This window comes from Scyliorhinus torazame, chromosome 3 (assembly GCF_047496885.1).
Source record: "Scyliorhinus torazame isolate Kashiwa2021f chromosome 3, sScyTor2.1, whole genome shotgun sequence".
Taxonomy (NCBI): domain Eukaryota; kingdom Metazoa; phylum Chordata; class Chondrichthyes; order Carcharhiniformes; family Scyliorhinidae; genus Scyliorhinus; species Scyliorhinus torazame.
The window spans coordinates 97,381,390-97,406,272 of NC_092709.1; the positions used below are offsets into that span (position 1 = coordinate 97,381,390).

The 24,883-nt window shown below is 42.6% G+C and overlaps 1 protein-coding gene across 1 annotated transcript in view; it reads right to left on the reverse strand.

Moving 5' to 3' along the window:
• tmem131l (transmembrane 131 like) overlaps positions 1 to 24,883 on the reverse strand; it is a 210,796-nt gene that overhangs the window by 64,069 nt on the left and 121,844 nt on the right. Inside the window, exons 15-17 of the mRNA XM_072496016.1 lie at positions 17,943 to 18,003; positions 15,629 to 15,746; positions 4,213 to 4,345 (exon numbers count right to left, since the gene is read on the reverse strand). Coding sequence (XP_072352117.1) covers positions 4,213 to 4,345; positions 15,629 to 15,746; positions 17,943 to 18,003 — 312 coding nt within the window. The remainder of the gene's footprint in view (positions 1 to 4,212; positions 4,346 to 15,628; positions 15,747 to 17,942; positions 18,004 to 24,883) is intronic.

A 24,883-nucleotide genomic window follows, 5' to 3' on the forward strand; every position in this document is an offset into this window, starting at 1 on the left:
ACTCTGTATCTGTCACTCAGTCAATTTCCCAACCAGATCAATAACTTCCCTTCAACTGCACAAGCCTCAACTTTAGCTCACTGTGTCCAATGAGGAAATTTATCAAATGATTTCTGACAGGCAACATTAATAACATCCATAGACATTCCCCTGCCCGCTATTTTAGCCACCCCTTCCCAAAATTCCATCTGCTTCATCAGGCATGGCTTCCCAATCAGTTGAAAATGTTCACGGTGTTCAGTCACTCTTTTATAGGCTCCAGCAATTTTCTGACAACCGATGTTAGGCTAACTGGTCTATAATTCCCTGGTTTCTCTCTGCCACCTTTCTGAAGTAACAGACATGCAGAGCTCTCCAATCTAAAGGAACAGGTCCCGAATCACGAATACTTTGGAAGATTGTAGTTATGTTCTCAACCACATCCTTGAAAACCCGAGCTCCTGGGTATTTGTCATTCTTTAGTCTCAAGGTTTTCTTCTTTTCTGTCATTTTCACTTACATTAATTTTACTGCGCTCCCTTCCCAGATTCAATATTAGTTCCCTTAGGATGTTTGGTATGCTATCCTCTTTTTCCATGGTATATACTGGGACAAATTCTCAGTTTGGGAGCCTATGTTCTCCCGCCGGAGCTGAATTGCACCGGATTTCAGGTCAGGCTGGGAGCGCAAATCAGGAAGCGATTCCCAATTCTTAGCCATGCAAATTTATCTTCCTTCACGGTTGAGTAACTCTGCAGTGCTCTAATCACAATGTTTATAAACAGCAAGCTTTGATTGACAGTTCCTGGACCACTTCAAACAGAATTAAGTACTTTCCAATCACCTCCCTTCAAGTAGAGGAAATCTGAAGTGGTAAGCTAGAAATTGACAGCACTTAATTATATTTGAAGTGGGAAAGGAGCTGTCAATCCAAGCTTGATATTTTATAAACATTGCGATTAGAACACTTCGGAGTTACTTAACCGTGGTGTGAAGGAAGATGAATGGAACAATGCTGACAGTTATAATGTGTGGAAACTGTCAATCACAGCCTAGTAAAATCAATATCAAAGAGAAATGAATGAATGGCTTGCAGATCAAGAGACCCGAGGAGGTTTAAACACAGTTGACTGGTTTTCTGCTTCCAGGAATTGACAGGTGGTGCTTCCTGTATCAGAGCCAGCAGGTGCATGGCCCAGGTGAGTGTTAAAGCAGTGACGTTTTTCAGTGCCTGGGTCTGTCTGGACTGCTGTCTTGCTTCCAGGCAAGGGTCTCACTTCTGCAGAGTATGTGAGAGAGTTTCTTTATTTAGGGGTCTCTGTGGGTTTCTTTATTTGGGGTCTCTGGTGGTGGGGGGCAGGTTTTGTCGTGGTGGGGGATGTGGCCCTTGGATGGACTTTGGGGGCGTATTCGCATCCTCTCGCTGGCATGGGGTGTCATGGCAATCCCGACGCCAGCAGGGGCCCGTAGCACCGGAAATGGGCAGCACCCAGCAGCGATCCCGTTTTCTTCACAACCGCTGGATTCTCCACCTCATCAGTAACTCCGTTACTGGTGACGTGAGGCGGAAGAATTTATCCCACTGAAACAAGATAATTATTCATCATGTAGTCATTTCCTTGTTTTCACTGACAATTTTCTTTTTCTTATTCATTCGTGGTATGTGGGCATCGCTGGCTGGGCCAGCATATTTTGCCCACCCCCAATTGCCCTTGAACTGAGTTCAGTGGCTTGCTATGGGGTCATTTAGAGGACATTTAAGAGCCAACACATTGCTGTGGATCTGGAGTCACACGTAGGCCAGGCCAGGTAAGGACATGAGTAAACCAGATGTTTACTGAAATCAAATTTCAGCAACTGCTGTGATGGGATTTGAACACAGAGCCCTGAGTCTCTGGATTACTTGTGTAGCGAAAATACCACTGCACCATTGTATCCCGCAATGTTACTGTTATTCATTTTAAAGCAGCTCCTATTGCTGCCTAACTACACTTGGCTAATTCTATATCAGGTTAATTTTGATATTCATTGCAAGTTCCTTCACATTCTCACCTTTTTTTAAGTTCTTATTATCGGTTTTGTCATTCTGTGCAAAAGAAAAAGCATTAACCTGGTGACCAGATGTAATGCAAAGAACAGCATTTTGCATGTGATTTCTTTTATTTTTGTTATCGCTTATCACTTTAGTCATCCATGGCTAGAAGCACTGAACCTGGCGGTTGGATGGAATGCAAAGAACAGCATTTTGTGTGTTCTTTCTTTTATTTTTGTTATCCCTTATTACTTTAGTCATTCATGGCTATTTTAGCTTTCAAATAGAGATCTTGCAAAAATAGAGATCTTGCCCTTTTGCATTATGTTAAATTATTTTTTGAATACCTCCCATTGATCTACTATAGTTCTAACCATTAATAGATTTAGATTTAGCTGGTTTAGCACAGTGGGCTAAACAGCTGGCTTGTAATGCAGAACAATGCCAGCAGTGCCGGTTCAATTCCCGTACCGGCCTCCCCGAAGACGCCAGAATGTGGCGACTCGGAGCTTTTCGTAGTAACTTCATTGAAGCCTACTCGTGACACTAAGCGATTATTATATTCTTATTATGTTTACTGTAGATAGTTTATCTCATTTCATTGAAACCGGCCATAACCAAATTTAGGAATTTAAATCTAGGAATCTAAACACCTAGACTATAAATTGCGTTCCCTAAAATGGGCTCTGCAAAAATCATAACTTATGATACATATTTTTCGATGCTTGCAGCAAAATGCAATGAGGGTCACACATTGTTACATAACACCACAGATGCTTGTTGACAGAGCTGTGAATATGACGGGGCAGGGGGTCCTGCAGGTTTGTTGGGAGAAGTAGGGAAAGATGCTGCAACAGGTTACATCAGATTTTTGTTGGCATTGTGTGGTCTGGCTCAGTAAGTAGCCCAAGAGTTGGTCTAGATACACCAGCTTGCAATGAATGGGTTGTTGGTTCACAGAAGGAACTCTATATCTATTTAGCTGCTTTTAAACAATATATATTTATATTGTGCCTTTATCATTGGAAGAATGCCTGAAGCACTTCACAGAAGGATTAATCAGAGAAATATGGATATTGCGAGAAAAGAGGCAATATTAGGAGTGGTGACCATCGCGAGAAAAGAGGCAATATTAGGAGGGTGACCTAGGTTTTGTCAACAGGTCAAATAAGATATGTCTTAAGGAGGAGGAGGTGATTATTGAAAAAGGGACACCCTAAGCATTGTGTCAGATAGGGCAGGGCTCACAGTGGTGAAGGAGATTACAGACACAGGGGAGGGATGAAGCTATGAAGGGACCTAAATGGGAGAACAAGAATTTTAGTTTGGAGGGAGGCACACAAAAAGATGAACAAATCAGAAAATTAGTAATAATTCCATAGGCATTAGAGGCTAGGTGACTATCAGATCAGGAGGCAACAGATACAGCTGCAAAATTATCATGGGTGTAGTGCAGATATTCAGTCTTTGATCTGATTTGCATGTTTTCCATAAAGCGTCTAAAGTGGGATGGGCCTTGTGTGCAGTATGAGGTGGATATAATACTGTTTGCTAGAAGAGGTGAGTGTATATGAGATGAAGAGTGTTGATTTTGGTACATTAAGGGAGGAAGCAAGTTTTTTTTGTGAATTGTTGAACTTTTAATTATATTTGAGAAATTTAATAGCAGGGATATAGAGTATGGGTTGCAAGGAATAATTCATAAGAATTTTCTTTGCGGCAAAACGATGAGACAATTTTTTTTTGAAGTACGGAAGTCGAAAGCAAATAAGGTTAAACACACTTAACCAAACAGAGGAAAGGTATTCAATACTATGGATGCTGTAGATATATGGTTTTGACGAGGTAAATAGGCAATAATGGGACGGCGGAAGGAGTTACTGAGCACACTGATTGAGTAGCCCAAGATGACTTCAATAGTCTTGCTATTTTGGCTATATTCCGTTTCCACACGTAATTTCAATCAATTCAATCAATAGCTTTCCAGTTGTAACAATACATTGTTGAATGATAAAAACTTTTTTTTTAACAAACATACTGATGGTATTAAAAATACGATCATCATGGCACACTTCTGATTTAATTTTAAATGGAATAGACTGGCGAGAGTCCATCGATAAAATATTAGACAACAATATGATCCATACATAACCTGTTTGAAATTAATTTCACATTTCAACATGCTTTTCAGAGTGACTTACCGTTGTGTTGTGGGAAGCAGTAGCACTGAAACTCATTAAAAAGTCAGGAGATAAACGGGGCCAAATAAAGTCGGATGAAAACGATTGCAGCATTGTCTCCCACAGGCCAGGATCTTCATCTATCATTCGCTGTCTAGACCAAGAATAAACAATCGAAGGGTTAGAATCATAGAATGATACAGTACAGATGTGGCCATGTGAAAGAGCTGTTCAATAAGTCCCCCTCGTGCTCTCACTGCTACATTGGCAGAATCCCCTTCTCTAGTGAAGATAGATGCAAAGTACTCATTTTATAACTCAACCAGGCTCTCGGTCTCCACAAAATCATCTTCATTTTGTTTCTTTATTGGTCCCAGTCTTCCTTTGACTACACTAACTTCTTGTATATTCATAAAAAACTTCCAGGTTCCTTTTATGCCAGCCACTCTGTTCTCATATGCGATTTATTTTGCTCTCATTCTCTTTTTTTTTTAAATCTCTGCTGCACTTCCTAGTTTTACTTCATTATCCTAACTCAGTATCAACACTATGTTTGGTAGAACCCTCCTTTTCCTATTTCAGTTTACTATCTCTTTATCTTTAGTGGCTTTGGATGTCCTTCTTTTCCCACTTCATAAGACAGTTCCAGTGGCGACAACCTCCTCTCTAAAGGCTTCATTTGAACTATGACTGTTTGGTTTGCCAATCTCTCATTCTAATACACTCAGGCAGATCCCTTTCTAACTCCCGGAAATTAGCCCTCCTCCAGTTAATTGTTTTTACACACGACTGTTCCTGGCCCTTTTCTGCAACAATTACAAATTTTATGATTACAGATCCCCTCATGCGCCGCCTCAAACATGCTCCTCTTGATCTGCTTCATTCATGAGAACCAGATCTAGCACTGCTTCCTTCCTCTTTGGACTAGGAACGCTACTCAAAACAATTCTCCTGCACACACTTCAGGAATTCAGCTTTTTACACGGTCACAATCCTAGCCTATATTAGAATAACTGAAACCCTCTTTATTACTACTCTATAGTTCTCCCCATCCTCTGTAATCTGCTTCTTTATCTTCCTCTCACTATTTGGCAGCCGACTGTAAACATCCAGCAGTGCAGTAGTTCCTCTATTAAAATCAAATTACTGCGGATGCTGGAATCTGAAACCAAAGAGAAAATGCTGGAAACTCTCAGCAGGTCTGGCAGCACATGTAGAGAGAGAAAAGAGCTAACATTGAGTCCAGATGAACTTGTCAAAGTCAAAAGACATATAAAGTGGGAAATATTTATACTGTGAAGTGAGAAAATGAAAAATGAGTCATAACCAGGGAATCGAGTGCTATTGGCCACAGAAACCAAGGGAAAGAATGCTAATTGCAGTCCCCAGAGAAAACAAAAGGTGTGAATGGCCAAACAGCAGAGAAACTAACATCAGAGGGACAACTGTGACAGATTTAAATGTGGGGGGTGGGAATGGGGAAACAAAGGGGAGAAAAGGTAAGGAACGGGGGAATAAGATATGTGGGGTAAATATATATAAAATATATATAAAGAAAGACAAATATATATAAAGAAAGACAACAACTTCAGATGATTAACTCTACCCCATTGTTTTCATTTTAACTGTCTTTTAACATGTATTTATTTCTCGTCTTTCAGTCAGGTCTGTGGGGAAGTATCCTATCCTCACAGCTTTACAAATAACAACAGAACATCTGTGGTACTCGTCGTGTATTCTAACAAATGACGGGCCCGGGGGAGGACGGCGACGGGCCCGGGGGAGGACGGCGACGGGCCCGGGGGAGGATAGTGATGGACTTCGGGAGGATATACTCCGACTGGTGGAATCAGGTAGGAGGGCACACGGCAGTTGAAATGTGATACAAATAAGTGGGTAATGGTACATTTTGGTGGGAAGAATGAGGATAGGTAATATAAAATTTAAAGGTAAAATTATGAAGGCGGTATGGAAACAGAGACAGCGGGGGTGGGTACATGTGTACAGATCATTGAAGGTGACAGGGCAGGTTCAGAATGTGGTTACTAGGGCATATAGGATCCTTGGCTTTATAAACAGAACCAGAACATACAAAAGCTAGGAAGTTATGATGAACCATGATAAACAATAGCTCAGCTATAGTTTGAGTGTCCAATTCTGGGTAGGAAGGATGTAAATGCTTTAAGGTGGGTGCAGAAGAGATTCAAGAGAATAATTCCAGGGTTGGAGGACTTCAAATATAGGGATAGGTTGGGGATGTTCTCCTTCGAGAAGAGAGTTGAGAGGAGATTTGATAGAGCTGTCGAAAATCACAAGTGGTCTTCATAGAGTCGATAAACTGTTCCCATTGGTGCAAGGATTGAGAACTAGAGTGCACCAATTTAAGGTGACTGGCAAAAAAAGCAATAGCGACATGAGGGGAAATATTTTTTATGCAGCAAGTGACTAGGATTTGGAATGCAGTGCCTGGGTGTGTGCTGGATGCAGATACAATAGGGGTTTCAAAACAGAATTGGATAATCACCTTAAGGGAACAGAAATGGAGGACTATGGGCAAAGCTGGGGGATTGAGAATAACAAAGTCGCTCTTACAGAGTTTGCAAGGACACAACAGGTGCAAAGGGCTCCTTCTATGCTGTGTTCTACAATATCAAGTGATATGGTTTATCAGATATGAAACGACTGCTGAGATACAGGTCTGTAAGCGTCTAAATGAACAGCAGAACAGGCCAGGGGCTAAAGGCCTACTTCTATCCCAATGCTACAATACAATTATATACAGCATACTGTACATTTCATTCTAACTTAATATGAAGAGAATGCCGTGCTCAGCTATCCTGTGAAGTTTTTTTGGCACAAATTAATACAAGGCTACACGTATGTAGCCAAAAAGGCAAAACCAGAAATGCTGCACAAATAAACCTGGCTTTAAATGAAACTGAAGCACAAGGGCTGATTTTTGCTCAGAAACCAGCCATTGCGAATCGGGTGACAGGAGCCCTATTTGCAACGGCTGGTATCGAAGCAAAAATCAGTGGACACCAATTGTCTATTCCTGCTCCAATCTCACCTTTTGACATTTTGCCATCATGATTCACACTCCTGCATCACAGCACTGGATAATTCAACAAAAATAATTCAGTCTGCAAAACGTCATGAGCCAAGATGTCTCATGAAATTTAAATGCATCTACAATGGATCAGACAAAGTGGCATTTTACATAAACTGCCCAAAGTCAGTAAAATATTCAGGCACTGAAGGTGTACGGTATAGGGATAGCCTAGATTTTAGGTACCTAGAAGGGGGTACAGAGTAAGAGAGAGCATGATGGGGGCCGAGTGAGAGTGAAAACGAGTGTATGAGAGAGGGGGACAGAGTGAGACAGATAGGGAGGAGACAGAATGAAAGAGGGTGACTGGGGCATGGAAAGAGACAGAGTGATAGAGGGAAGAGAGATTCAAAAAAAAAATCACAGAATAAGCAAGGAACTTGATGAAAGGCTACTGAGAAAGAACATGCAGATGTGGGGTTTTTCGTCAGTATGCAAGCTGAGAATGAGCAGGTTGCCGAGCTGGTCATTTGAAAGGAAGTGGTTAGTCTTTGAAGAAATGTAATGCACTGGGGCAGAAAGTGGGTGATGATGCTATGGACGGGTTATACATATAACAGAGTGGAAACACTAAAACGTGTATTTTCCCTGACTGATATAGACAGGTCACTGAGGCACTTGCAGCCTGAGAATGACACTGTGATGTCAACAGTGTCTGTAACCTCCTTCTGTGCCTGGTGCATATTTTACGTGAGTGACCTCTAGCCAACACATGGGAAGAGTCCCTCTGCTGGCTCACCATAGGAACTAACACCGTGATAGATTAAGCTGCTCTCCCCAACTCATTATTCACCTCTATCACTCAGATTAAGCTGCTCTCCCCGACTCATTCGTCACCTCTATCACTCAGTTCAGACAGAATAAAACATGAATGCAACTTCCCTTGAAAAGGCAGGTTAACACTTTAAATACCGAGCAGGTGACCCGCAGGAAATCCTGGCCTCAAAGTGGCAGATAGCCCATCACTGCTGCCACTGCATTGCACAAATGTCAGTCATATTGAAATGAGGTCTGGACCTCATAATGATGACTTCAGGTGGGTGATCTGCCTGCTGCCATCATCAACTCCTCACAAAACCGAATGATAACATCAAAATTGAAAAAGACAATGTACTTGGATATTCCGAACTTCCCTCTTACATTTTAGAGTTGCAATTGCATGAGCGAAGCACAAACATTTAAACAGATGGATTTTATCAGTGCCTCCAAAGTGCCAACAACCTGCATTTATGTAGTACCATTAATACGGTGGTGAAATATCCCAAAGCAACGTAATCAGACAAAAACTGACACCGAGCCACAGAAGGAAACATCATGGCAGATGACCAAAACCTTGGCCAGAGGTAGGTATTAAAGGAGTGCATGAAAAAGAGGTGGAGAGTGCATGAACTTCAGGGAGGGATTGTCATGATATGCAGACATGCACATAATGAGATACAAACAGGCAGCTAATGAATACAGAGAACAGGACATAACCAATCAGCAGGCAGAACACTTGGGGATGGTTTCCCACTATAAAAGGCACGAGGCAATCACACTCTGCCTTTTTCCACTGGTGACATCTACAGTGTGAGTCAGGGTGTACATATCATATAACTCCTACAGCACATGGCTAAGAGCTAGTCTGGTTCAGTCAGACAGACTAATCACACTAGGTTAGCAGAGTCGAACTCACAGAGGATTGAGCTAACTGTGTGACAGGTTCAATAAATCATATTGAACTAACTTCAAGGTGTGGAGTATCTCTCAGGTAAAGCTGCATCCAGTTGCAGCCCGTGTTATCTTACTGTACTTAACACGACAGGGATGACCAAAGCTTTAGGCAACTGAAAGGACAGCTACCAATGGTGGGTTGATTAAAACTGGGAATGTGGTGAAGCACAGATACTTGAGGGTTTTCGGGCTAGAGGAGATTAGACATTCGGAGGGGCCAGACCAGGGAAGATCCTGAAAATAAGAACAAGAATTCTAAAATTGAGATATTGCCAGTTCAGGACCCAACACAGGAGTGATGAGTGAACAGGTCTGGTGCAAGTTAGGATATGGGCAGCATATGGGCAGGATGAGCTCAAATTTGTGAAAGGTGCAAGGTGAGATATTGGCTAGTAGAGTACTGGCATCTCCAAAAGCAGTAAATATGGTCAATAAAGGTAAAGGTTAACATTTTCCACATGAGGGTTTGGTCAGTACATCCCCCGACTACTTGCAAATCATGACTCCTGAAATGACTGTAGGCCCAAGTGTTGTTACTCAAGTGCTGTGGACACCAGCAAAACATAGGCAATAAAACACACATTGACTGGAATGATATTACAGAACCATGCATTGAAACTACTTTTATATTGTTTTTTGATTCAGATTCACAAGTCCAGAATCTATTTTAATAAATTCACTGGCAATAGGCAGAGCCGACAAGTTTGTCAACCAGGCTTTGAAATCCAGCTTAACTCCTGCTGCTGTCTCACAGAATCTGGGTTCTCAGAATTTGAATTACAACATAATAACAACTCAATAAGTGTGTCTGTTAAATCCAGTGATCCATTCATTGGATACGCTTCAGCTACAAACCCTCTAAAGTTCTAGGTGAAGTAGAACTCTGCATTGTAACAACACAGAAGACAGCCAATCTAGATGGAAATCTCCCCACTTGCTTGGATGAGTGCAGCTCCAACAACACTCAAGAAGCACGACACCATCCATGGCAAAGCAGCCAGATTGATTGGCACCCCATACTCACTCGTAAAATTCATTCCTCCCCACTAGGGAGCAGAGTGGTACAGCGGAAGTGTGCTGGGCCCGTAACCCAGGGGTTGATGGATCAAAACAACTCTCTGCTCGTTATATTTTTTTATGGGCGGCATGGTAGCACAGTGGGTAGCACTGTTGCTTCACAGCTCCAGGGTCCCAGGTTCGATTCCCAGCTTGGGTCGCTGTCTGTGTGGAGTCTGCACGTTCTCCCCGTGTCTGCGTGGGTTTCCTCCGGGTGCTCCGGTTTCCTCCCATAAGACCTGAAAGATGTGCTGTCAGGTGAATTGGACATACTGAATTCTCCCTCCGTGTACCAGAACAGGTGCCAGTGTGGCGACTAGGGGATTTTCACAACTTCATAGCAGTGTTAATGTAAGCCTACTTGTGACAATAAAGATTATATTATTTTACTAGCTAATAGCAGAAGCAGTATACATCTACAAGTATGCACCACAGCAAATCGCCATGGCCCGCTTGACAGCACCTTCCAAACCCACAACCTTGACCACTTGGAAGAAAACCACCACCACATGCAAGTGATTATTATTCTGTCTTGAAACTAAATTGCTGTTTCTCACTGTCACTGGTTCACAACCTGGCTGGGACACTCTTCCTAACAGAGCTGTGCCTGTACCAACAATGCACAATTAGGGATGGTAATAAGTGCTGGTCTTGCCAGAGATGCTTATATCAGACAAATAAAAAATAAATCTTTTGAAAATTTAACTCATTTAGACTGTATTCAATGACTGTATTATCACATATCAAATATATCATGTGTACACAGCAAATTAGAGAGAAAGGAGTCAAGATTGGGCTAATTAACCACAAATGTGCAAAGGAAAATCAAGCTTTTGGCAATCAATGAAATCTGGGCACTACCTCCAATTTCCAGGAAGCTAATCTTGGTTTAAAACAGAAATTCTAGGTCCCAATCTCAAACGGTGTAGTTGCATAATTACTGATCATAGTGACTGCTTTATGGGATGCATGGAAAAATGGACAGAATTCCAGAGAACACACAACCAAAACCTTGTGTCAGAATGGGTTGAGATTCGGATATAAATTAGTAAACTTGATGAGCAAAAGTAACATTCTCTGGTAAATGCAGAGCTGAAGAGGCATTTTCTGCAGTCCCACATCTCGACCAGTAGGTGGTGGTGGTGACTGAAAATAATACAAAATTTTGGGGTCTCTGAAATGCTCTTCTTTTCGGAAGGACAAATATTTTTATCTGGGCAGGTTTGAATTCACACCATGCATATGATCAAGTTTATCTCAAAGTAAAATCAAAAACACGGAAACCTCATTTAATAACTTTGATTTGTAACTAACTCCACAAAGCTTATGTTGTTGGGTATATATATTTGTTGTCATTTGCAGGTGATTCACATTTACCAAACCAAATCAGCTATAAATATCCACATTTGATTTTGCAGTTTATTTGACTTTTATTTAAAATACACTTTGCGAGATGGGGTCGTTAATGTATTTGCTGTCTGTAGACTCAAAACAACAGACAAAATGTCCTAGCAGTGACACCTAAAAAATGAGGTGCAAATCCACTGAAGCTATAACACAGGACAGCAGAAACATATTATGGACAGCTGAGCGATTCCACAACCATAACTCTACAGCCATGAATGGTGAGAGGCAATGAGACAACCACCTGGAGGATGAGGAGGAGGCTTGATCATCAATGATGGGAAGCACAGCACACCAGTGCATCAGCACACCGGTGCAAAAGACAAGGCTGAAACATCTTCAACCATTTTCAGCCAGAAATGCCAAGTCAGTGACGCAAATCAGCCTGTTCCTGATGTTTCCACGATGAGAGATGGCCATCTTCGGCCAATTCAATTCACTCCACAAGATATCAAGAAAAGGTTGAAGGCACTGCATAATCAAAGGCAATGGGCGTTGTCAACCTCCCACCAGTAGTGAGGATTTATGCTCCAGAACTAACCACACACCTCTCCAGTACAGATATAAGATTGGCAACTACCCACCCAAGTGTGCCCTAGCCACAAAATGCAGAACAAATCCACTCCAGAAAAGTACCAGCCATCAACCTACGCTTGATCATCAACAAATGATGGAAGGTGTCGTCAACAGTGTTATCAAACAGCATTTACACAGCAATACGCAGTTAAGTTCCGCCAGAGTCAGTCATTCAGCTCCAGACCTTATTACAGCCTTGGTTCAAACACGGACAAAAGACCTGAATTCCAGAGGTGATTTGAGAGTAGGTGCCCTTGACATCAAAGAAGCATTTCAGCAAGTGGGAATCAAGGAGCCGATGAAAAATTGAAGTCAATGGGAAACAGAATGAAAACTCCTCACGGGTTGGAGTTACACCCAACACAAAGGAAGATAGTTGTGATTGTTGGATGCCAGTCATCTCAGCCCAAAGATATTGCTGTAGGAGTTCCTCAGGGTAGTGTCCTAGGCCCAACCACCTTCAGCCGATTCAATGGCCTTCTCTCCAACATAAGATCTGAAGTGGGGATGCTCACTGATAATTGCAGTGCTGTCCCATTTGTAATTCCTCACACACTGAAGCAGTCATGTCCATTTGCAGCAAGATTTGGACAACATTCAGTTTTGGATTGTAAGTGCAAGTAATACACAAAGATGATCTTCAACTAGAGAGAATGCAACCACTGCCCTTGACATTCAACTACATTACCAATTGAATCCCCCCACTACGAACATACTGTTGGCTGCCACTGACCAGAGGTTTTACTGGATCAGCCATACGAATACTGCAGCTGCAACAGCAGGTTAACGGCTGAGAATTCTGCAGTGACCAACTCACCTCCGAACTCTCCAAAGCCTGTCCACTATCTACAAGGCACAAGTAATGAATGCAATGGAATATTTCCCACTTTGCTGGAGCGGGTAGCTCCAACAACACACAGGACGTTCAACACTATCCAGGACAATAATAATAATAATAGCTTATTGTCACAAGCAGGCTTCAATGAAGTTACTGTGACAAAGCAGCTCACTTCAGTGGCATCCCATTTACCACCTTAAACATCCATTCCCTCCACCATCAATGCAGGGGCAGCAGTGCGTACAATCAAGATGCACTGCTGTAACTCCACAAGGTTCTCTCGGCAGCATCTTCTAAACTCTTGATCTCTGTCACCTAGAAGAACAAGGGCAGCAGGCACATGGAAACACCAACACCTTCAAGTTCCCCTCCAGGTCACATTGTCATGGTCACTGGTTCAAAATCCTGGAACCCCATCCCTAACAGCACTATGGATGTGCCTACACCACAAGGACTGCAGCAGTTCAAGGCAGCAGCTTCTCAAATAAACATATCTCTCTACATGTAGCATCCTTATTGTGAGGGTTGCTAACAATGGCTCAATGATGCCATGATATCACAACAGCATACGTAGGCCACAAGAAGTAACTCGGCCATTAAGGGATAGAACCGACACCACCAATGTTATTAAGCACCGTGCTCCAAACAACTGAACTAACTGGCTCTACTTCAAATTACTGCAAAGACAATTAGAGTTGGGCAAGAAAAACTGGCCTAATTAGTAAAGCCCACATTGCAAGAACAAAAATAAAATGGATAGTCTGCTACTTGCAAACACGTCATTAGCCTCAGTTACTCACTACAGGAGGGCAGCATGTTGGCACAGTGGTTAGCACAGCTGCTTCACGGCGCCGAGGTCCCAGGTTCGATCTCGGCCCTGAGTCACTGTCCATGTGGAGATTGCACATTCTCCCCGTGGGTTTCACTCCCACAACTCAAAGATGTGCAGGTTAGGTGGATAAATTGCCCCTTAATTGGACAAAAATATTTGGCTACTCTAAATTAAAAAAAAAGTTACTCAGTACAGTAGCATGCATTTTTCAGACCACTTAAAATGTTAAAATAATTAGGTCTTAATGATCAAAAAATCCTTCAGTTTGCGTTTGCAGTTCCTTGTAAAATTAGGTGATGTATTTCTGAACTACTTTAACTCACCGGTGACATTACAGAACACTTAAAACTCTACAGTGAATTTAACTATGCTCTCATAATGACTAATCTTTTCAATGAAACTGATTAATTACATTCCTCTATACACAAAAACAAATGTTACATTTTACAGTAGTATCAGAAGCTATGAAATAAATTAGAAGTGTAATTCTAAATTTGGGATTGGGATAGTGGCCATAAATTACAAAAGTTAGGTCATTCAAACTCAACATCAGAATTACGGTACTATAAATCAGTGTTCTTCAAAGTCGGGGGCGCGACCCACGGGTGGGTTTTGGGAGGGTCGCGGAGCCGTTGTCCGCTGCGCTCCCGATCGCGCAAATCTCCGCGCAGCAGCCAGCTTTTCATAACGCCGGCTGCAAGTGGCCACGAACATGTTAAAACAAAAACTTTGGCCGCATTGCGCATGCGTGCCCGATGATCAGTCGTTATTTTTTTTAAATGGTTGCAGCTCTTTCTTTCACAAGTTCTGTAGTGGTTTTTATTAATTAATTTTATTCATTTTAGTTTTTTTACAAATTCGGGGGGGAATTTATTCATTTTTTCATTTATTTTACTCATTTTATTATTTGTTTTACAAATCTGGGGGGGGGGGGTATTTTATTTGATATAATTTTACAGGAAAAAAATTCAGAACTTTGGACAGATGGAGACTCCATACTTTCCGACACCGGAAGGCTTCACCTTCATCCAACAGGTTCCATTGGAGGAGCGTGTAAGAGGGCCAGAGGGACCCAAAACCATTTCCTCCATTTTTGTCAGCAGCAAACAAGGTAAGAGAAAATGGTGGGTCGCGCAGGTCGGCCGGCGTGGGTCGAGCAGGTCGGCCGGCGTGGGTCCCCGGAAAAAAAGTTTGAAGAACACTGCTATAAATCACACCCAGGTATACACTATTCTTCAGCTTGGATTCTGCAGTTAGTGGCAAAATGAGTGCGCTTGCAGCTGATCTCAAAGAAATGTTGATTCAGCAATCTGCATGGCCTGGATTTCTCCTTTCCTGAAATCAGTTTGACTTAGTGCCAGGAAATAAAATGCACTGTTTTCCACCCCCCGTACAGGACACACACATGGGGTTGAGATAGAAGCTGAAATATTAAATTCTCTTGAGAAAAAATAATAATGTGAATTATAGTGGAGATTTCCTTTTTTTATTTGTTCATGGGATCCCTAGTTGCCCTTGAGATGATGAATAAATATACAAAATAGTTCTTCAGGTACAGTCAGGCTGTTAGCAGTAATTGTGTTGGCAGTCCATCAATGTAAACACCTCATGCAACAAAGTTTCCAAAGGTTTTTACAGCGAGGTCATTAGCGTAAAAGGGTGAGATCTCATCAGTTTGAGTTCCAATTGACTGCATCTCATAAGACTTCAACACTTCAACAGCATAGAGCAAAGAATCACTGGCAGCAACTTCTGGATTTCCATGATTAACTACATACGTGCAGGCTCCAGAAATTGCTGTCAGTATCAGAGGGGTAATAAGGGTGAACGCTGACAGTTTTGCTGTCTTGAGTACCGCAAAATCCAGGCCTTCAAACTTTTAAACACTGTGTCCACCTCTTGATTTTACCTGCTCGTTCCTTTCTCCTTCATTTGCTGCCACTTGTGCCGTAAATCCAAACCCAGCTCAGAATCTACCTTCCAGGATGAGGATTCCAGAGAAAGACTATCATGCCAGTGCACAGCAGCTGAAAAACACAGGAATGAATTTAATAAACAAAGTCTCATGTTTGAAAGTACCAGATAAAAGTTGAATATTGGTGGCAGTACTGAGAGGTTTCTTGTTATTCTAGTTAAAGGAATAATTATGCCTCAACATTTCAGGTGGAATGAAAAACAGGCAGTGCTCGAATTTGCGACGTTCAAGTTATGACGAACGCCATTACATCATTTATAAATCGAAACCCCATTTTGACTGTCGATTTTGACTTTACAGTGCAGCGCGAACACGTTCATAGGCGCATTGATGATCTGTGTCACTCATCTGTATGATTGGACAGGTCGGAGTGTATTTTTAAAAATAAATTTAGAGTATCCAATTGTTTTTCTTCCAATTAAGGGGCAATTTAGCGTGGCCAATTCACCTACGCTGTTCATTTTTTGGGTTGTGGGGGTGAGAACCACGCAGACACGGGAAGAGTGTGCAAACTCCACACGGACAGTGACCCGGGTCGAACCTGGGACCTCGGTGCTGTGGGGCAGCAGTGCTAACCACTGCCTCACCGTGCTGCCCGCAGGTCAGAGTGTCTTTATTAGGCTGGAAACAAGTTTTATTCTGTTGAACGTTTTTGGCACAACTGTCGTGATTTTAACATATTTATGCGTTTATGTTGTATTTAATATATGTTGACTCACAGAAGTTCAAGGTTAAACAGGCAACTGACGGTGATCGATGGCTTCATTTCAGCCCCCAAACTAACTGAAGAACTTGTGTTAAAGGTGTGCAGGCATCAACAGTTGCCTCAGTGACGTGACAGGGTAAGAGTTGGGAGCATTTAACATCACTGGCGACCCCATGAGTAATTTCCAGCCTTGGTTCAGGAACCAATCCCCTATTTATATGGCAAAATCGTTTCAGACTTACAATTTTTTGATTTACAATGGGCTTTTCGAGAACCAATTGCACCATAAGTCTGAGACTGCGTGTATTGTGTACTATTTACAAGAAAAGTTACAGGTGTTCTACCAAATATACATCATACATTGTTTTAATAGCACAATTTTGTGGGATATGCTGACAACAGGCAAGACATATTAAAATGCCTCACATCATTATTTTAAATCATTTAAAATATATTCAAATTGACTACTTATCATCTAATCACAGCAAAAGGTAACGTAAAGTCACCATAGTCCCAGATGACCATAGGCTGTTTGCCCCTTTAAGGGGAAGAGCTGACTGAGGATCACCACATCACAGGCGAGGAGCAAGGTTGAGAAGGTGGGGCCTTCATGAATAACCTCAGCCGGTACGGGAATTGAACCCTTCTGTTGTTGGTCTTGCTCTGCATCACAAACTAGCTGTCCAGCCAACTGAGCTATACAGACAGCAGAAGAGGTGCTGCCTGAACCTGTGGTGAATGCATGCTGTTTGACTCATCTAGCTGCGGTTCAGGTTCAATGCCTGAGTAAGTTTTACTGGATTAATTTCACATAGAAACAATGCTTTGATGTTTTTTTAGATGTGAAAACCCCAATCCAGGAAAAGCACAACAAACAGCTATTGCTCTTTCAATTATCCAAATATGCTTTGATTTTTGAAGGAGCTCTGCAATGCTCATGTCGTAAAATCACAATTATCAAAGACAGCTTAAGAAAATAAATGATAAAGAACTCATTGCGTAACATCTTGTCTTGCACCTGTGAAATGGGTTCAAGAAATACATTACGCCTAGATAGCGAGTGTCTGAATCTCCTGACTCCACAACTTTTCCAGACTTCTCCCATGACATTTCAGGCAGCTGTAGTCCATTGGCTTTTGACTTAATGTTGCCTCCTAGTAGAAACACTGAATTCCACTGTCAAGTCACTACAATATTGACGCCAATCTGTCAGCAGACCATCACACCTGACTGAACAGCTGAAAGTAAATTGCAGCAGCAAATTGCCTCTGCTTTAATGTTCTATCTGTTTGGAGGGTCAACTGCCAGAAGACAGCAGCCTGCCTGCAAATCCAGAAGAAAATAAGTATGATCTGATCTATCAATGACTTTGCTGGCTCGAACAGAGAAGGGGCAAAAGAGGGCGCAATATTGTTTAGGGGAACAGTCCAACAAAATGGACCTTGGTCAACAATCAGGTCATTGATTTATGCAGAGTCCACCCCCACCCACCAAAATCAACATAAATATAGTATTGAAACATGTACATCATTCTGTTCTTACCTTTTGCCCCTAGATAACAATATATACCACACTGCAGAACTGCATCAGAATACGCATTCCCCTGTTCACAAAAAGTAAAACTATTTTAGCAGATTGTATACTCAAGGAAAGAAATGGGTAAATAATGGTGTAAAAATATTTTAAAACCAATGTTTCATGATTTCACTTCTAGTGCTCCTTAGCAGCATTAATTAAGAGGATTCAATGAGGGTAGTCATTGACTTATTAACACATTACATGAATTGGGTAGGAGAAGAATCTACATTAGGAACAAGGTAGCAAAAGGCAGCTTCCAAATTGTTATAGTGACGCTTCAGTCACAGAGCACAATGTATGGAAGGGAAATCCACATTCCAATGGCTTGGCCCAGTGGCAGCATCACACCTTGGTATCAACTGTGACTCAGTTGGTAACACTATTGCCCAAGTTAGAAGGTTATGGGTTCAAATCCCACTCCAGAAATAGAGCACAGAAATCAAGTTTGGCATTCCAGGGTAGGACTGAGGGTGGGCTGTACTGTTGGAAGTGACTTTTGGATCAGGTATAAAACCGCGGCCCCGTCAGGCCTCTCATGTGGATGTCAAAGATCCGACGGCATTATTTTGAAGTACAGCAGGAGGGTTATCCCTGATGTCCGGCTAATGTTTATCCCACAATGCACTTCAATAAAACAGATCAACTAATCATTAACACGTGGGTTTTGTGTGAATTTGCAGTGCTCAAACTAGCTGTCACACTTTCTACATTACACCAGTGACTTTCCTTCAAAAGTACTTCACCAGCGTGAAGTGTTGTTGGATGCCCCGAGATTATGAAAGGCATTATGTAAGCATAAGGCTTTCTTTTAACCATAGTCAGAGGTTTGTGGATTCAAATCCATTTCCCAGACCTGGGCACAGGATTAAACTATCAGCCTAGTACAGAGCAAAATGTTGCACTGCCTGGGGTGTCATCTTTTGACAAGAAATCTTTTCTGCCTGTTCAAAAGAATCTAAAAGAGCCATGGAATTATGCAGGAAGGTATGGTCAATACTTACCTCCAACCAGTAACAACAGAACAGCTTAATTTTTATTTATATTGTTGCTGTTTTGGGGGCTTTGTTGCATGCAAGTTAGCTCTGATTGTCTATATAGAGCCTGCACTTCAAAAAGTGAAAGTAGGAAGGTACTTAAGCGGGAAATTGGGAGGGCTAGGAGGGGGTCATGAAAAATCCCTGGCAAGTAGGATTAAGGTGAATCCCAAAGCTTTTTGTTCATATGTAAAAAGCAAGAGCGTGGCCAGGGAATGGATTGGACCACTTAAGGACAATGGGGGGAATCAATGTGTTGAGCCAGAGGAAATGGGCGAGGTGCCAGATGAGTACTTTGCATCAGTGTTCAGCAAAGAAAAGGGTGATTCTTGGGAAGGGGGTGTGGATAGTCTAGGTCATGTTGACATCAAAAAGGAGGTGGTATTGGGTGTTTTAAAAGACATTAAGGTAGATGTGTCCTGGGCTAGATGGGATTTACCCCAGAATACCCCATTGGAAATCAGGCAGGGTACAAAAGGTGTGGCAGGAGTGCATTTCGACACGGAGTGCTGATTGGAACAGAGTGCAGCTGAGTTTAGGTGAGTGACTGAGTGCTGATTGGAACAGAGTGCATCTGAGTTTAGGTGAGTGACTGAGTTCGGGTGAGTGGCGAGAGAGGGCTGTGTTTTTGTGGTGTTCGGGTTTATCCTTGAGGTTCTATAAAAAATTAAAATTATTTAAATTAATTAACTAGTTGAATATGGCTGGACAGGTGATGTGCTGTTGCTGTATGATGATGGAACTGGTGGATCCCATTGAGACTGTCAGTGACAGCAAGTGTTGGCTGCTCGAGGAACTTTGGCTCAGAATTGATGAGCTGGAGATCGAGCTGCACACACTGCGGCACATCAGGGAGGGGGAAAATTACCTGGACGCTTTGTTTCAGGAGGCAGTCACACCCGGTAGAATAAGTACTGTTAATTCGGTCAGTGGTCAGGGACAGAGTGGTGTGACTGCAAGGGAGGCAGGTAGGGGGATCCTGAGTTTAGGAGTTGAGGAGCCTCAGCCCTTGACCTTGTCCAACAGGTATGAGGTACTTGCTCCCTGTGTGGATGAGGAAGAGGGCTGTAGGGAGGATGCGTTGACTGACCACTGCACCGTGGTACAGGAAGCCATTCAAGAGGGGGGAGCAAAAAGACAAGTGGTAGTTGTAGGGGATTCTATAATTAGGGGGATTGATGGCATCCTTTGTAAGCCAGATCGTGAGTCCCGCATGGTATGTTGCCTGCCCGGTGCCAGGGTGAGGGACATCTCTGATCGGCTTGAAAGGATTTTGGAGAGGGAGGGGGAGGATCCAGTTGTTGTGGTCCACGTTGGGACTAACAACATAGGTAAGACTAGGAAAGAGGACCTGTTTGGGGATTATCAAACACTAGGGACTAAATTAAAGAACAGGTCCTCCAGGGTTATAATCTCTGGTTTACTACCCAAGCCACGTGCCAATTGGCATAGGGTTGAGAAAATTAGGGAAGTTAACACGTGGCTAAAGGAGTGGTGCGGGAAAGAGGGATTCCATTTCATGGGGCATTGGTATCAGTACTGGGGCAGGAGGGACCTGTACCGTTGGGACGGTCTTCACCTGAACCATTCTGGGACCAGTGTTCTAGCGAATAGGATAAATAGGTTGGTCACATGTACTTTAAACTAGCAAGTTGGGGGGGAAGGGAAGGGTAAAGCTATGGACAGTATAATGGTTAATGGAGAGCAAGGCAGCAGGTTACGTGACAGGTTATTATGTAGAGATATGGGTTCAAAGACAAGGAAAATTAGGAGAAAGGGTAAGAGGAAAAATAATTTGTGAAAAGTTACTGATCAAGGTGTTAGGATTCATAACAAAGACATAAAAAACAGCATAAGTGTACTTTACCTGAATGCTCGTAGTATACGGAATAAGGTGAATGAGTTGATGGCGCAAATCATCGTGAATGACTATGATTTAGTGGCCATTACTGAAACATGGTTAAAAGATGGTCACGACTGGGAGTTAAATATCCACGGGTATCAGACTATACGAAAGGATAGAATGGACGGTAAGGGCGGTGGTGTAGCTTTGTTGTTTAAGGATGACATCCGGGCAATAGTAAGGGATGATATTGGTGCTATGGAGGACAAGGTTGAATCAATTTGGGTGGAAATCAGGAATAGTAAGGCGAAAAGGTCACTGATAGGAGTCGTCTATAGGCCACCAAATAGTAACAGGATGGTAGGGCAGGCAATAAGCAAAGAAATAACGGATGCATGTAGAAATGGTACAGCGGTTATCATGGGAGATTTTAATCTGCATGTCGATTGGTTTAACCAGGTTGGTAAAGGCAGCCTTGAGGAGGAGTTTATAGAATGTGTCCGGGATAATTTCCTGGAACAGTATGTAATGGAACCTACAAGGGAACAAGCGGTCCTAGATCTGGTCCTGTGTAATGAGGCAGGATTGATTAATGATCTCATAGTTCGGGATCCTCTTGTAAGGAGCGACCACAATATGGTGGAATTTAAAATACAGTTGGAGGATGACAAGGTAAAATCAAACACTAGTGTTTTGTGCTTAAACAAAGGCGATTACAATGGGATGAGAGAAGAACTAGCTAAGGTAGACTGGGAGCAAAGACTGCATGGTGAAGCAGTTGAGGAACAGTGGAGAACCTTCCGAGCGATCTTGCACAGTGTTCAGGAAAGGTTCATACCGACAAAAAAGAAAGACGGTAGAAAGGGGAAAAATCGACCGTGGATATCTAAGGAGGTGAGGGAGAGTATCAAATTAAAGGAAAAAACAAACAAAGTGGCAAAAATTAGTGGGAGACTAGAGGACTGGGAAGTCTTTAGAGGACAACAGAAAGCTACTAAAAACGCTATAAAGAAAAGTAAGGTAGACTATGAAAGTAAACTTGCTCAGAACATAAAAGCAGATAGTAAAAGCTTCTACAAATATATAAGACAAAAAAGGGTGGCTAAGGTAAATATTGGTCCTTTGGAAGATGAGAAGGGAGATTTAATAATAGGAGATGGGGAAATGGCGGAGGAGCTGAACAGGTTTTTTGGGTCAGTCTTCATAGTGGAAGACACAAATAACATGCCATGACTGATGGAAATAAAGATAAGATAGGTGAGGACCTTGAGATGATTGTAATCACTCAGGAGGCAGTATTGGGCAAGCTAATGGGGCTAAAGGTAGACAAGTCTCCTGGCCCTGATGAGATGCATCCCAGAGTGTTAAAAGAGATGGCTAGGGAAATTGTAAACGCACTCGTGAAAATTTATCAAAATTCACTAGACTCTGGGGTGGCCCCAGAGGATTGGAAAGTAGCAAACGTGACACCACTGTTTAAAAAAGGTCGGCAGAAAGCGGGTAATTATAGGCCGGTAAGCTTAACTTCGGTTGTAGGGAAAATGCTGGAATCTATCATTAAGGAGGAAATAGCGGGGCACCTGGAGGGAAATTGTCCCATTGGGCAGACGCAGCATGGGTTCATAAAGGGTAGGTCGTGTCTGACTAATTTGGTAGAACTCTTTGAGGACGTTACCAGTGCAGTAGATAACGGGGAGCCAATGGATGTGGTATATCTGGATTTCCAGAAAGCTTTTGACAAGGTGCCACACAAAAGGTTGCTGCATAAACTAAAGATGCATGGCATTGAGGGTAAAGTGGTAGCATGGGTAGAGGATTGGTTAACTAACAGAAAGCAGAGAGTGGGGATAAATGGGTGTTTCTCTGGTTGGAAACCTGTAACTAGTGGGGTCCCTCAAGGATCAGTGTTGGGCCCGCAGTTGTTCACAATTTACATAAATGATTTGGAGTTGGTGACCAAGTGCAATGTGGCAAAGTGTGCAGACGACACTAAGATGAGCGGTAAAGCAAAAAGTGCAGAGGATACCGGAAGTCTGCAGAAGGATTTGGATAGGTTAGGTGAATGGGCTAGGGTCTGGCAGATGGAATTCAATGTTGCCAAGTGTGAGGCTATCCATTTTGGGAGGAATAACAGCAGAATGGATTATTATTTAAACGGTAAGATGTTAAAACATGCTGCTGTGCAGAGGGACCTGGGTGTGCTGATGCACGAGTCACAAAAAGTTGGTGTGCAGGTGCAACAGGTGATTAAGAAGGCGAATCGAGTTTTGTTTTTCATTGCTAGAGGGATGGAGTTCAAGACTAGGGAGGTTATGCTGCAATTGTATAAGGTGTTGGTGAGGCCACATCTGGAGTATTGTGTTCAGTTTTGGTCTCCTTACCGGAGAAAGGACATATTGGCACTGGAGGGAGTGCAGAGGAGATTCACTAGGTTGATCCCAGAGTTGAGGGGATTAGATTATGACGAGAGGTTGAGTAGACTGGGACTGTACTCATTGGAGTTTAGAAGGATAATCGGAGACAGGGAAATGGCGGAGGAGCTGAGCAGGTTTTTTGTGTCAGTCTTCATAGTGGAAGACACAAATAACATGCCAGTGACTGATGGAAATAAAGATATGATAGGTGAGGGCCTTGAGATGATTGTAATCACTAAGGAGGCAGTATTGGGCAAGCTAATGGGCAAGCTTATTGAAACATATAAAATTATGAAGGGAATAGATAGGATAGATGCGGGCAGGTTGTTTCCACTGGTCGGGGAAAGCAGAACTAGGGGGCATAGCCTCAAAATAAGGGGAAGTAGATTTAGGACTGAGTTTAGGAGGAACTTCTTCACCCAAAGGGTTGTGAATCTCTGGAATTCCTTGCCCAGTGAAGCAGTTGAGGCTCCTTCTTTAAACGTTTTTAAGAAAAAGATAGATACCTTTCTAAAGAATAAAGGGATTCGGGGATATGGTGTACGGGCCGGGGAGTGGAGCTGAGTCCACAAAGGTCAGCCATGATCTCACTGAATGGCGGAGCAGGCTCGAGGGGCCAGATGGCCTACTCCTGTTCCTAGTTCTTATGTTCTAATACGGAAGGAAGCAAGGGAGGACATTGCTGGGGCCTTGACTGACTTCTTTGTATCCTCATTGGCTACAGGTGATATCCCAGAGGACTGGAGAATGGCTAATGTGGTACCATTGTTTAAGAAAGATAGCAGGGATAATCCTGGAAACTATAGGCCGGTGAGCCTCACGTCAGTAGTAGGTAAATTATTGGAGAGAATTCTCAGGGACATGAATTATACCCATTTGGAAACAAATGGATTCATTAGCGACAGACAGCATGATTTTGTGAAGGGGAGGTCGTGCCTCACTGACGTGATCAAGGTTTTGAGGAGGTGACAAAGATGATTGATGCAGGGAGAGCAGTGGATGTTGTTTACATGGACCTCAGTAAAGTCTTTGACAAGGTGCATCATCGCAGACTGGTACAAAAGGTGAAATCACACGGGATCAGAGGTGAGGTGGCAAGATGGATACAGAACTGGCTCGGTCACAGAAGGCAGAGGGTAGCAGTAGAAGAGTATTTTTCTGAATGGAAGGTTGTGACTAGTGGTGTTCCACAGGGATCTGTGCTGGGGCCTCTGTTGTTTGTAGTATACATAAACGATTTGGAGGAAAATGTAGCTGGTCTGATTAGTAAGTTTGCGGATGATACCAAGGTTAGTGGAGTGGCAAATAGTGTTGAGGATTGTCAGAAGATATAGCAGGACATAGCTAGGTTGAAGGGCAGAGAAGTGGCAAATGGAGTTTAATCTAGACAAATGTGAAGTAATGCATTTTGGTAGGTCTAACATAGAGGGGAAATATACACTAAATGGCAAAGCTCTTCGGAATATGGAACGTCAGAGAGATCTGGGCATACAGGTCCACAGATCTTTGAAAGTGGCAACACAAGTGGACACGGTAGTCAAGTAAGCATATGGAATGCCTGCCTTCATTGGACGAGGTATAAAGTATAAAAACTGGCAAGTCATGCTACAGTTG